The 15041-nt window shown below is 36.4% G+C and overlaps 1 protein-coding gene across 2 annotated transcripts in view; it reads left to right on the top strand.

The window, feature by feature from the left end:
• Positions 1-14211, top strand: part of ADAMTS16 (ADAM metallopeptidase with thrombospondin type 1 motif 16) — a 100586-nt gene extending 86375 nt beyond the window's left edge. The window contains exons 19-23 of one of the 2 annotated variants that reach the window (XM_034411805.3): positions 1506-1707; positions 2475-2669; positions 4151-4369; positions 11200-11347; positions 12468-14211. In XM_034411805.3, the coding sequence (XP_034267696.1) occupies positions 1506-1707; positions 2475-2669; positions 4151-4369; positions 11200-11347; positions 12468-12583 (880 nt within the window). In that variant the 3' untranslated portion in view covers positions 12584-14211. Of the gene's footprint in view, positions 1-1505; positions 1708-2474; positions 2670-4150; positions 4383-11199; positions 11348-12467 lie in introns of both variants that reach the window. The other variant, XM_034411806.3, reaches the window with a different exon arrangement.
• The last annotated feature ends 830 nt before the right edge of the window (positions 14212-15041 follow it).

The following is a 15041-nucleotide window of genomic DNA, read 5'->3' as shown; positions in this document are numbered from 1 at the left end:
CATATTTTAAGAAATATTATAGGTGTGTGGAAGAGAAATGCCTTGGGTTGTTTTCAGTTAGAAGATACAATTTCCTTCAAGTCAAGCCCAGCTCTGGAGGGCCGCATGGACACTTTCTTCTGGTTTTCTTAAAAACGATATAGAAAAGTTTTGCTATTGTCTTTTCTGGAATTGTATTTTCAAACTCCCAGTGTAACCTATACACTTTGCATTTTCTAGTAGTCTTCCACTCACATACTTACCAGGTCCAACCCTGCTTAGCTTTCGGATTAGGCCAGGTTAGCCATTTGCTGCCATCTGCTGTGGCATCCTTTCAGTTACTGCACTGCATATAATCATCCAGTGAGCTCCTATATAAGAAGAAACTGACTCAATGAGGTGTGGCTCTCAAATCATGCTCTTAATTATGTTCACATTGTCATTCATTGTGGTAAAGTATCTGAACATATTGTGATTGCTATTATACTATAATTATTGTCAAAAATTTTCCTGCTTGCCCAAAAAGTCTAAATTAAAAAATTGATAGGGACAAAATGAATGATTTAAATACATTGATTTCCCTTTGTAGAATCATTGCCATATTTTAATTTGCAAAATGCATTTCAGAATGTCAGATTTATGTTTAGAAAAGTGACGTATTTCCATCATTAAAGAGTAATAATCTGTATCTGCTGTATTCTTTTCTTCTTTTTCATTCTTCTTTTTCCTCGCTCTCCAAATTATATGATGTGAGTATTAAAACAATGGAAATTTAAACACAATCTGATATAACATCTGAAGTTTCAGGTTTCATGAACTTATGGAATATACTGAAAGTGGGTGTCTTTTGCTTACTCTCTTATCATAAAGAGAAAATAAAATACAGGTAGTCCTTGACTTACAATAGTTTGTCTAGTGACCGTTCAGTTACAACAGCACTGGAAAAAGTGACTTATCACCACAACCGTTGCAGCATTCCCATGGTTATGTGATCAAAATTTGGATGCTGGTATGTATTTATGACAGCTGCAGTGCCCCAGGATCATGTGATCATCTTTTGCAACTTTCTGATCAGCAAAATCAATGGGAAAGCCAGATTCACTTAACAACTGTATTACTAACTTAATAACTGCAGTGAGTCACTGTGGCAAGAAAGGTTCAAAACCAGTAGTGGGTTTCAAATCTCGGCGCTAATGGTTCGCTAGCGAGTGCACTGCGCTTCTGCACAGAGCATTTTTGATGACATTTGGAAGGGTAGGCAGAGCCTCCCACCACTGCCACTACCAGTTGGCCCGAATCGGGAGCAACCCACCACTGTTCAAAACTCACTTAACAAGTCCCTTGCTTAGCAAGAGAAATTTTGGGCTCAATTATGGCCATAAATCAAGCTCTTAAATGTTTGGAGAAAAGCTGTGGTATAAGTGTGATCCCTACAAATAAATCAAATTCTCCTTATACTGGGTTAGACAAGCTAGTCAGATCTGCAAGTGCAAACTGTGTGTATGTGTTTTTTAACCCTCTTCTAGCTGGTCTGTTGGGAACTGGACTGGGTGCAGCTTGACTTGTGGAGGAGGAGAGAGATTTCGCGATGTTCACTGCATGCAGAGAATTCAATACGAACCAGAAAGGGTATCAGACTCCCTTTGTCAAATCCCTGCCCCAGTCACCAGGGAGCTATGTAACACTCAAAGATGTCCACCTATGTGGAGCACCGGGCCATGGTCTGAGGTACATTAAATTCACACTTGTATACTTCAGAATTACAGCCAACAGATGAATAAATACCTACATGTATTTCAGGGTAACTTTGATTTCTTGGATAAAATTTGTAATAGACCTTCTGAAACTCATTTTTATCGTAATTGATAACCAGTCACACTTTGGTAGAGTTGAATATCAATCTATTGGAAGTGGGTAAAGAGGGGTCCTTTCCCACCCACCCCCGGTATGAGAGAGATAGTTCAGGGAAAGTTATATCAGAATTCATTACTGGAAATGTAGTTAGTCATCAGATATTATACACATCTAAGTCAGCTGCCACTTTTAACAGCAATTAAAATATAATACACTTTAGATAAAAATGCACCTATACTCTGCTATGATCAGTAGGGTGGATTTAATTCCAGTATGTTTTTATTTATTTTTTTACTTAAAGTAAGTATTTTTCAGTTTAAAAGAAATCAGACTAAGAAATAAGAATTAGTTATCATTTACATTTATATGCTGTAATATAAATTTAGAAATAATGCAGAAAAGTTCATCGTCCTGATGCCATGCTTGCCCACTTTCCTTCCATATGATGCTGGACTAAATGGGCATTTGATTCTTCTTCAATTCTATTCTACATATTCTGAGAATGTAAGAATATTCTGCTGGAAAAAGCAAAGTATATAAGACACCCTAAACTGCTACATATTTTATTTATTTCAAATTATTTTCTCTTATTTTTGAGAAACATTTTGCTATCATGTTCGTTGTCCATTCTACACTCCCAGTGCTCTCGAACTTGTGGGAAAGGCTGGAGGAAAAGAACCGTTCTGTGCAAAAGCTTCTCTTCCTCTCGCTGGGATCAAATTCTACCAGATGTTGCTTGTGCCGCAGAACTGAAACCAAAGATGCAAGAAACCTGCCTCCTGAAACGATGCTATAAAAATAAGAAACTTCAATGGTTTGTGTCCGCATGGACAGAGGTGAGAAAAAAAATACGAATATACAATATCTTCCATTCATGAGAAGATAACTATGGAGTCCTTGGTGCTCTTGAACATGGTTGTTTCTTGAAGAAATTTCATTACCCAAATAGGTAACAGTTCAATCCTGAGGTATGCATTGTCTCTTCTATTAGAACAGGAATGTATTTTTTGTTTCATATTTGTTTAATTTTTACATCCTGAAAACCCTGTCCAAGGGAGAGTTTTACCCATTAATGCTAAGCAACACTCCTATTTCCATCTCACTATGTGTCAACATTGCTTCAATCTTTTCACTAACTTTCAGTGAAGCTTGCTTGAAACATTTTGTTGCAATGAAAAAAAGAAAAAAAATATTCCAAACCAAACTTGTCCTATATACCCAAACTGCCATTATAACTGGAACATCAATAGCATGTAAATGCAACAGCCTAAGGCAGGGGTCCTCAACCCCCAGGCTGCAGCCCACTACCAGACTGCTTGAGCGACTGGTTGGCACATGTGTGCACATGCACAGTTCAACTTGAGCAAATGGTGGGCCAGCACATATGTGCACAGCTCAACTTGCATGAGCGGTGGGCCAGTTCCCTCTCACCCTCAAGCCATAAAGCTTGGGGACTGCTGGTCTAAGGTATTTAAACATAGCATGTCCCCAGGTTAAGAATGCCCTGGTTTAAAATGACCCAGTTAAGAACAGAGCCTATTGTAGCAAAATTTGTTAAATACATAATGGTTCAAGCTGATTACACAATACTTACATAGTCTTGTGCTATAATACTGTTTCTGCTTATATACAAATTCAACTTAAGGAGAGATCTTGGGAATGGATCTCGTTCTTAAACTGGGGACTATCTGTACTTAGGAATCTACTTTGCCCACTGCATGAAGATATTAAGCATACGCCCATTCATTCCATGTCCAGAAGTCTTCAAATACAACAATAAATTTCACCAGAAGTCATAGTAGCAGTTTGCTGCTGGCTGCTGCCAAACTGTTTAGAACAAAGGGCTGAGCCTCCTATTAAATGGAATCCAACTCTGTCTCTAAAAAGTGTTGAACTCTGGAAATGATACAATCCAAAGTTTTAAGAATCTTGCTCTGTAATCTTTGTTGTACGCCTATTATCCTTCTCTGTTTGGAATTTGGTTTTACCTCTATTGAGACTCACATGAGAAAGAAAAAATGCCAGTTACTATGATCCATATATAATGGTTGTAGAATTGAAAAAGAAAAATGGATGAACAGCTGGAATGGAGTATATTAGAAGAGGATGTGTTGTTTGGAACAAGTAATTCCCTGTTAAGTGAATTGAAATGTAACCTATTGAGTTTGGGAATCACTCTGAGGTTGCCCATATGTCTGATCAAAGTCAAAATAAAATCAAGTTTATATTGACTTGAAAAGTTAAAGTGCTTCACATGGAATGAAACAAGGGACTACCTTGCTTTGCACTAATTGTTGTTATTAAATTCTCTTTTCAGTGCTCTGTGACATGTGGAAAGGGAATACAGAGGAGAACACTGAACTGTGCTGAAAAATATCTTACTGGAAAGTATCGAGAACTTGCCCCTAAAAAATGTTCCTATCTTCAGAAACCAAACATAGAGATGGAAAAAGTTTGCATCCTACATCCTTGTTACAAGCACTCTGTATATTTATCAATAAATCAAGGCAGCTGGTTTTCCTCCTCTTGGTCTCAGGTAAAGGACATAGGTAACTCTGAAATATTTTAAGTTTCATGCTAAGTCTCGTTATCATTTTTTCTTCCAATGGTTTCAATGTCCTAGATTCATACCTGTAGCACAAATATATTCTTCACAAAACTATAGTTCCTTCATAATCATATAGTTCAAATAAAATGGAGCATGGGCAGAAGTAGGCAAAAGTCCACAACATCAACAATTCATGAAGTAGAAGTTTACTAAAAACCATTGGCAATGATGTATAATTTCCAAATTCAGAGTCAGTTTATATAAATAACAACAACAAAGATGACAATAATGCATCTGCCACATAACACTGCAGACTTAACAACTGTCAATAAGAAAGACAAAAAAGTTTGCATAGTGAAAGTGGCAGTGCCTGGAGACAGCAGAATAGAAGAGAAAGAATTGGAGACGATAACAAAATACAAAGACCTACAAATAGAAATAGAATGACTGTGGCAAAGGCAAGCAAGGGTAGTACCAATAGTAATAGGCGCCTTGGGTGCAATCCCAGAACAACTGGAGCACCACTTGAACACCATTGACACTGAAAATTCGCCATCAGTCAATTGCAGAAGGCGGCTTTACTTGGAGCAGCTTCCATCCTGCAACGATATCTATAACACCATCAAACATCCAGATCTGCTTATCTCAGGTCCTTAGTAAGGGCTCAATAGGTCGACAAAAATGCCAAACCCAGTTTGAGCATCTGGTTGACTGTGCAAATAATAATAATAATAATAATAATAATAATAATAATAATAATAATAATAATAATAATATAATAATAATAATGATGATGATGATGATGATGATGATGATGATGATGATGATGATGATAATGTTCCACTGGGAACATCAGGCTGAGAAAGTTTTAGAGAATGAGAAACTCAAGATCTTGTGGGACTTTAGAATTCAGACTGACAGGCACTTGGTCCACAACACACCTGACATAACAATAGTTGAAAAGAAAAAAGTATGGTTCATTGACATTGCAATACCTGGTGATGCACGAATTGAAGATAAGCAGCAAGAAAAAATCACAAAGTACCGGGACTTGCAAATTGAAGTTGAGCAACTATGGAAAAAGAAATTGTGTGTTGTCCTGATTGTAATTGGAGCCCTTGGAGCAATACCCAAAGGGCTACCCCGCTATTTAGAAATTCTAAATTTGCCGGACTTGAACATTTTGACTCTACAAAAAACCACCTTACTCGGAACAGCTTACATCCTCCGACGATACCTTAACAGTTCCTAGGTCCTTGGTTAGGACTTGAGCTGCTGAGCTATTAACCAGCCTCAAAGGCTGTGAATCTCACTAAAGATTAAATAATAATAATAATAATAATAATAATAATAATAATAATAATAATAATATATGTTAAGACTGTAAATACGACTAATGTCAGAAGACGTCTGATTCATCAATTGGGAAGCAGGAGATACTTTCTTTAATTATTATCCTCCAACTGAATTGGATTACAATTCTGCCATCCCTGGTACATGATGATATGGTACATAAATGGCTGACCATTTATGGTTGACCTCCAGTTTTCAGCCAGGAGACTACCAGTGGCAAGCCCTATTTCAGGACTCCAGATGACATGCTGATGACTCCATGTGTTACCAAAGTGAGTAGTGAAAAGACCAAGAAGAGTTGACTTGCAATTTCACTGAAAACAATTCTTCTAAGGTATTTATAGGAGGCTATCCCATCAGGCTAAACCTTTGGACATATTCTTTACTGCCTGGCTGCAGACTTCTTATCCCTTCTACCAAGAATTTCTCCCTTCTGCCCACTTCAAGAAAAAGTAACCACTGAACAAATCTTGTACTATAGTTTTGCATGTGGGAAAACTGATGGGGAAATTTTTCATTAGAATTTTACTTTTTAGTCCAACCAACCTGTATAAAAGGGATTACTGAGAAAGGGGGCATATAATAAAGAACAATAAAGTATCAAACACATAAACAGAATTCTAAATAAAATCAACACAGGCAGCTTAACTGAATTAACTACTTGCTATTTGCTTGCAAGGGAACTTGGATTTTAGCAATCGTCCTAAACTCACTGCAGAAAAATAGTTGAAGAAGGAATATTTGGGCCTTTATTTTGGATGCTGTTAGGCAATTTTGTGCTGCTGCAATATCTGAGGAAGACGATTGCTGCTTCAGATTAAATATATTATTATTATAGTTTGTCATTCAGTCAACCCCATGTTTAGACTAGATTTGGCATTTTTATCTACCTAGAGATTCTTTATCAAGGACTGGGATAGGCAGATATTGCTTGAGCCTGTTAAAGGTATCATTGCAAGTAAGCGAGTAAAACTGCCTTTTGCAATTGACCGGTGATTTTGTCAATGTGGATGGTGTTCACGTGGTGCTCCAGATGTTTTGGGATTGCAACCAAGGAACCTATCACTGGTGGTACTCTCTTTGCTTTTTTTTGCCCCAGCCATTTAAAACATAAAGCATTGGAGTCTTAACATATAACAATAACCTTGTAAAGACACCATTAACTATGTTACATGTAGCATCATCTTTCCCATTGAGCTATACAGAATATGTGTAGAGAAGAAGCAGGCTTAAAGAAAAATCCTAAAACTTGCTCAAATTGAATTTACTCTGGATTCAACTCAAGCTGCAGCTATTAGAGGTTGCTAACGTGCAGAGATAAGGGGTAGAGTAAGGAGGATGAATGATCTCTGTCTCCCTAGATTTTATTCCTTGCATAGAGGAGAAAAACTAATCAAAAACATTATTGGTAGAAATAGCCACAAATATTCCAGCAGGATAATGTTGCTAGTTGGACTTAAAAGTAGGAGTGGGGTAGTTTCCTGGGGATATTTTGGTATTTCCAGAAGCCGAAACAGAAATGGCCCTGTGGGCAGATGGAAGGAGCAGTCCTCCCACAAACCAATTGGAGTTATACTGGTCACCAGTCTGTGAATCCCAATGTTTGTGTAGAAGCCTGCATTGTGTTTTCTAACTTGGATCCCTCCGATTTAGCTTCAGGCTGCCTGAGGGGCAGGCTAGCACTGAGAGGGAGGCATAGCCTGGTGATGGCTGTTATCCACTGGAGGGAGCTCATTCGAATTTATTCAGTTACAGATATTCAATGCTGGACTGCAGATCAAAATCTAATAAATGTCTCTTTTTCCCCAGAACTGTCATCACTTTCATTCCCCATTTTTTTCAAGGTTTTTTTTTTTTTAATATATATGGAATAGAATAAGATGCAACAGCAATCCTTTCCTATCTGGTGTAGGCAAAACGCTGTTAAGGCTTCTGGAGAATCCTGTGCCTTTAAAAGAAACATTTCCTCTTGGCAGTTCAACTAGTAATTTTCCATGGATTTCATTTATGGGATTGATTAGTGAATATGTTTTCTTTGAATAGCTAATGATCCAAATCGTTTTTTTCAACATTATGATGTATAGCATTTGTCTTTATAAGTTAAGGTAAGATTTATTTACTTTTAGGCTAGAATTGGCAATTATTTAAACTATTGGGCTTCAGAGCTGCCAAGCATCAAGCAAAAAATCATTTCATTAATAGGAAGGCTATTCAAATGTTCAAACTACTATGGGATGCTCAAATTACATTTAAACTACTGTCAGATATAAGAGGGAGACTGTAACGTTGGTTTTCCCTCAGTAGGCCAAGTGTTTCATTGGACTTCATTCTTGTTTGCAATAAAGGACCTAGTCATATTTGTAAGATATCTGCCAAGTATTAGAGAATATTGAGTCTTATTCCAGTATTCTTTAAAAGAAAAATTAAGAACAATACATAGAAGATAGTTACATTTGTTTTGTTATTCTTAGCTTGGCTTTTAGGAGTAAGTTCTGATTCCAAGATTCAATTTGGGATTCATTTGCACTTTGGGGGGAAAAATCAATTTAATTTAGGATTGAATCAAGGTCAACACGTGAATTAAAGCAGGCTGAGACCACTAGAAATTATTCTAATCTTTTCTTTTGGGGGGGGGTGGGGGGGTATCAAAGTATAGAATCTCCTTTATAGGAGCAATAGACAATTCTGGAGGTTAAAGAGTGTCCAGTATCAAAGCAACAGGTGCGGCAATATTAAAACCAGATTCTTTTAAACTCTGTTTTGGTTATACTATACTATACAAGTAGTTCTTGACTTATAACCACAATTGGAACCAGAATTTGGTACAGTCATAAGTGTAGTCATCACATGACCAAACTCGATTTTATGATTATTTTTATGGCAGTCACAAAGCAAATCACCTCAGTTGTTAAGCACTCACGCGGTCATAAAGCAAATCCAGCTTCCCAATGGATTTTTTTTTTTGAGCGCCAAGCACTCAAAATACAATTATATTACCGCAGGGTAGGTATAATGGTTGTAAGTGCAAGTACAAACCATAAAACACTTTTTCTGTGGCCACTGTAATTTTGAATCATCATTGAGCAAACAGTCATAAATTGAGGATTTTGTTTTATTATTTCACTTTACTTATGCTTGCAACATTGTTAACTCTGACCAGAATTATATGCTATTTGAAGTTGTAATTGCTCCAGTACTATTAAACCTTCTAACATTTTGAGCAAACAAATTGGGAAGACATTATGCGAAGGAAGATAGACTTCTGTATAAAAGAATCTTCCCATTTCCTTATTTACTGTAAGTGGGCAATATTGATGGAGAGGAGACACGTTTCTCAGCCCATGACAGGGACTATGCCAGCAATCTCTGGACTTTTTTATTGGAAGGTCACTGGATGTAGAGGGGAAATGTTGTTTTTTCTCAAGTCATCTTGCTTAGGATCCCTGAAAGGATGGAGCAGAATTGCTGTGAGGTTGGTTTATCTATGATGAACCTTTAGATTTAGACATGGTTCCTAAATCTTCCAGCAGTTTTGTATGGCCATTCATTATAAGATGTGAGGAGATGAGATACATTTAGCATTCTTTTTAGCAATTTATTCATTTGAAGATTAGGAAGCCCCTGTTGAACAATTTTTTATTATTAAAAAATAAGAACCGTTAGTCATTTGATTGTATCTTTCTCCCTTCCTTTACTTCCCAATCTTAGACTTATTTTTCAAAAAAAATGTAGTTGGCTGTTTATCAACTCAACAGATGGCTTTCTAAAGAACTGAATCATCCCCCAACCTCTTGACTTTGGGCTGATATGAGATTCAGCTTCACCTCATACAATGACAGGTTTGGCTCAAAGCTGCTGACTTTTATCTTGTTATTCAGGGCTCATAGGAATTGTTGCACTCCATGCTTTTACTGCATGTTTTCTTGAAAGTGATTGCTGCAGAATGAGCAAAGTGAAAATTAAATAATTCCCCTTCTCTGTGAAATAATAGGTTATTTGATCTAAAGAATTCTCCTTGACACCATTCACACAGAAATCACTGTTCCTCTAGACTGGATCAGTATGAAAATGTAAATCTGTCTGAGGCTGCAAACCTTACCCTTTTATTGCCCAGTAGTGAATTTACACAAGTAAGCATTACAAAATAATCCTGCCATGGAGAAGAGCATGCAGGTTAACTTAATATTATATTAAATACTGTGCAGATTCTCAATTTTCATTTCATTTCCATTAATTAGAGAAAAACAATGCAATTAAGCAGTACTGAAAGTCCTGGTGTGGAAATACTTAAGGCAGCTTGTATCTATTTGGGAAGGGCAACATCTGTGCCTTGACTAATATAATTTAATAACACTTCTGACTTCCCTCTTTTACTTTCTGCCAATGCATTATCCTCATCACCTTTATTCCCTTAAAGATGGTAATTTTAGACTAGACATATATTGTGCGATTCTCCTGTTTCATTTACAGAATTTCTCAAAATGCTTAGGTATGATATATCCTTCCCGTTTCCCCATTGTGCCCCACATTTTGTGTCTGTGTGTGTTTGTTGTGAAATAATACTGTGATACATCAGAAGGGGGATATGGAATAGCTGGCTTGGTAGTATTAGAAGAAGAGGAAGCACCTGTGTGCAGCAGAGCACTGTGCTTGTGGTTATTGTGTATAGGTGGAGAATGGATACAGGAAAACTGGATAAATGTTTTTCTCAATTCCAACCACTCAGATTTCACAGGAGAAAGGAGATTCAAGTTTTTTGGGGGAATCCCTGCAGTGTGCATTTTGAGGTTTCATGATATATCTGTTTGGAAGGACATGATAAGTAAGCATTATTTTAACTAGATAATATCAAGAAAAATCAATTTAACCTAAGGAGGTTCTAGGTTTAATCATATATTCCCATGCAAATACACCAAGGCAACAGTTGTCAATGATTGACAAGTTAGAAATTCCGGAAAGAGCATCTCTTTTTTCTTTTAATACAACAAGAATATTTTTTTCTAAGACAGATGGATGCATTTGCTTCAGTGAATATTTCTTTTTCCTCAGGATTCTTTTAGTTGTGTGCTAATTTGTAGAGATTTAATTCTTTTAAACCTGTGTGATTAGTTGTTCAATATTTGTTTTATTAAGTGACAACTTAATAGGTTTGTAAATATTAATATCTGAAATTGAACCATGCAGGTACTTTTGAAGACAGCTGGCACTCCAAGTCTCCAACCAGTAATTGTGTACACAGGACCTATCTGCCTATCTATGTGATAACATACATAAGATTGAGCTTCTTATGAAAAGGTTTTATTGGGAATAAATAGTTGAAAACTGTCCAGAACCTCTTGCTGAAAATGCATTGGTGAACTCAGCAGATTATTTATGATCTTGTACTGGATGTTCCACTTCCATATGGAGATCTTTATAAGACTTTCTGCCCAGTTGTAGTTGATTAACTTTGTTTTACCCTGCAGTGCACAGTGACCTGTGGAGGTGGCATGCAAGTGAGGTCTGTTCAGTGCCTAGCAAATGGGAGATCAGCTACCGGATGCCTCTTGCATCAGAAGCCCATTGCATCACAAGCCTGTAATATAAACTTCTGTCCTCTTCCAGAAGCAAAAGGTAGAGTTAAACAGTTTTCTTTTCTAGACTCCATTTTTGTCTTTAAAGGAGCCTTTCCTCAATACGATATCTTTTGAATGCTACTTGGGAATCATGAGATGTGCAATCCCAACACATATGAAAAGGGTCAGATTGAGGAGGGCTGCTTAAAATTTGGTTCTAGAGAGCTTGCTGAACCGATATTAAAGATATTGTGAGTATTCCACCAGGACTGCTTAGCAAATAGCATTTAGAGACTTCAAGTACATTCATAATCTTCAAATTTCAAAATCCAAAACCAGAAAGAATCTCAGATAGGGGGAAAAATGGAAAGAGTAGGTTGTGTACGTAATTAGTTGCAGAACTATTTAGTTTAAAACAAAGGGAATTAGAGAACATCTTTGTATTATTTGAAGAAAAATGGAGACGATTTTGAGATGAGCTCCCCAACAGGGAAAAAAAAAAGGCTGAGATTCTCCATTCTTCAAAAACATATTTCAAATTGTGAAGATCAGTCTAAAATTACTTTACTTGTCAAATGGATGAACTTCTGCACAGAACAAAGTAAACGGCATCTCAACCATATTCAGGGAGAAAGAGAGAGAAATTCATATGTGTGAACACATTAATCTTTTCCATCAAGAGATGGACATATATCATGAGAACTGGGGCATACATGTACACACATATAATTATACAGTACATATATATTCACAACACACACACACACACACACACACACACACACACACAAATACCGAAACAGTATGTCATGAGTTACATATGACTCACCTTCAATTACATCACAGGTCTGGAAGCTGAGTGATCTTATTTGCTTGTCTTAGTGTACAGTTTTGTGTTTTTCAACAATTTTTATTCTCATTTTTATTAAACTTATGTAATGTTGTATCAGTACATATAGGCATATATACACCTTGTTTTCTTACTTTCATAACCCACTTAAATAAACTGACATTGGTCAGTGAATTAAAATGTCCTATCTTCCAAGCTTCAAGTAAATCAAGTCTTTTTTTTTATTTTTAAATGCTGCATTTACATTTATTCACTATACTTGGAAAGCCAACTCTTCATTCAGTATATTTGATTACATTCACTATGTCTTTTCTGCTCATATTTCTAGATATCTTCTGTAAGGATTATTTTAACTGGTGCCACTTGGTTCCCCAACATGGCGTTTGTAGTCATAGTTTCTATGGGAAGCAATGCTGCAGGTCTTGTATCAATTCTAATTTGTGAGCATCATCTCTAAAATATAAGGCATAGCTCTGAATGCAAAATGAGCTTCACTTCTTAACTGGCATCTGAGCTGAATAAACAAGAGAATCTCAAGAGCGACTGGGACGCTCTGAAGCATCTTTCTCGGCAAGCAACATTACTCCAGGTTTTTTAAAAAATCCACATAACCAAGAACTACGTGCATGGAAGAGGTCACATCCCACATACTTTTCAGTATTCCAATGTGACCTGAATGGATACCTTGTTCTTAAAATAAATCAAAAGAAGGTGCTTTTAATGTAAACAGGGCATGGTTTATTTCCCGCCCCCCCCCACAAGTCTGAATATTATAGGAAGGAAGCAGATCCTTGAAAATATAACCTATTTTTTTGAGGAGCTGATGAGAGAAGAACATCTATGAACAATAACAGAGCTCTTGGTGGAGACTGAGGGTTGAGTTTTCTTTATACCTCAGTTTCTCCTGCTAAATAAATACTTTGGGAACTATCCACCAGCAGTTTTTTTCTGACACGAGTCCTGTGGAAATTAGCAAGAGCTATTCCAAGTACACTGTTGTAGAGGAGCATACTAGTGGGGCTCTCACAAAAGTCCACAATATTATTAGCCTTGTACCAGCCACTTCGTTGAAACCTTGAAGTAGATTGCATGATTCATCTGCAGGTTCCTGCTTACAAAGATCCTATAAGAATAAATACTGTAACAGATTGCAGCAACTGAAATGTGTTTGAGGCACTATTGCTAATAAATAAAAATTAACTGAAGCTTTTGTTGAATATGCAGGATGCAAAGAAAGCAGGCAAAGCCTAAAGATTCCTTTCACTTTTTCAGTGTGTGTTGGATAATAAGATCTTTTACATTCATCACTGTCAAATGAGCAATCATATTTAAATGTCCTTATTTTATGCTTTACTCTTAAGTATAAAAAGAGTGTTCTGCTATCAGTGTTACAGAAATGGCTGATTATACCAAAAGTATGTGGTTTGTATTTAAAAACAAGGTACTGTCATGTTAGATTTCAGCACCAGGGTAGCATAATACTCCCATGAATTTTTTCCCCTCTTCTTTTCTGGTTATTATGGCTGTTCAGCATAACCAGAAATTATTTGCAAATTTAGAACTACACGGAACATCAATGTTAGAAAACAGGTGTCTTGCAATTTGAAAGAAAATGTGAACACATAGAATACTAGTTACAGCACTGAGAACTTTAGTTTTCACTAAACAAAGCAGGTTTCTGATCCTTGTGACTGTAAAGGAATATTCAAATGCACATGTGCAATCCATTTGCACAATCTTAGACACCCAATGGCTGGTGGAATTGAATAAAATTTGTCTTTAAATTCCAACCCCATTACAGAAATTAACAAAAGCTGAATACAATTGACAGACTTTTTAAAAAATACAAATATGGACTACTTAGTATAACATAAGCAAAATCAACTTTTCTTTGTCCAAAATTATTGATGCTTTTCTCTGTCCAGAATTATTGGTGCTTTTCTTTGTCCAGATTTATTGGTGCTGTTCTCAGATTTTTTAAAAAAAACTTTTTTTCTTTTTGGTGCTGCCAATGAAGATGGGAATTTGAAAATTTATATTACCTGATATTTAATAAAAATGTTTCTGTATTATCTCATTATTTATTTCATTGATCACATTGAAAGATTCATTTGGAAGTATATATTTTACCATTTTATTTCTGATACTATGGTTACATTATTGTATTCATTTTCTTGCCTCATTTATTATTTGTCCCACTTAAATCCCATCGGAGATAACACAGTCCCACTTCCAGAATCCATAGTAGAATTATAAAGACGTAGAGGCAAATTGAAATGTTGCTCAGTAATTATCATGGGGCAAAATAAATTAAAGTCCTAGGGAAGGGTTTATCCTTTACCTATCAGCATCTGTGTTATGTATGTAGATGTAAATTAATGTAAGACTCTTTTCCTTTAATAAGTACATATGAATATATTTCTACTCACAATTCCTCAAAGTTTGAGTTTTGAAGACTATCTGCTGAAATCTTGCTTTCTTGCTTGTGCACTGCATTCAAAGAAACATCACCCCACCCAAACAGATACATGTTAACAAATGTCCCTTACCCTGAACCCCACAGAAAAGAAAAGGGAGCTAAAATAAATTGTAGCTTCCTATCCCACCCACATAATTACTTCAAATTGTGTTAATTTGTCTTGCTAAACCATAAATAAAATCCTAGTGGTTCCTGTGAGGGAGAGCTGAAAAGACCTCAAGCCACCCTTCCACTTGAAAGACCTGAAGTCCAGGACTGAAAGGACATGCTAGAAATTTTAACAAATGGAGAAACAGATCTGCTCGGCCTTAGGAAAACTAACTCTAGCTTTATTCTGGTTTCAAATATACTGCAACTGAGCCGGAAATAAATCAGCCCAGCTCTCAAATGCACCGTCAATGTTGTGGGATTACCAAGGTCTGG

This window comes from Pantherophis guttatus, chromosome 3 (genome assembly GCF_059756535.1).
Source record: "Pantherophis guttatus breed Tessera chromosome 3, ASM5975653v1, whole genome shotgun sequence".
NCBI lineage: Eukaryota > Metazoa > Chordata > Lepidosauria > Squamata > Colubridae > Pantherophis > Pantherophis guttatus.
Note: the sequence above shows the minus strand (reverse complement) of the source record. Positions and strands in the feature narration are given on the sequence as shown.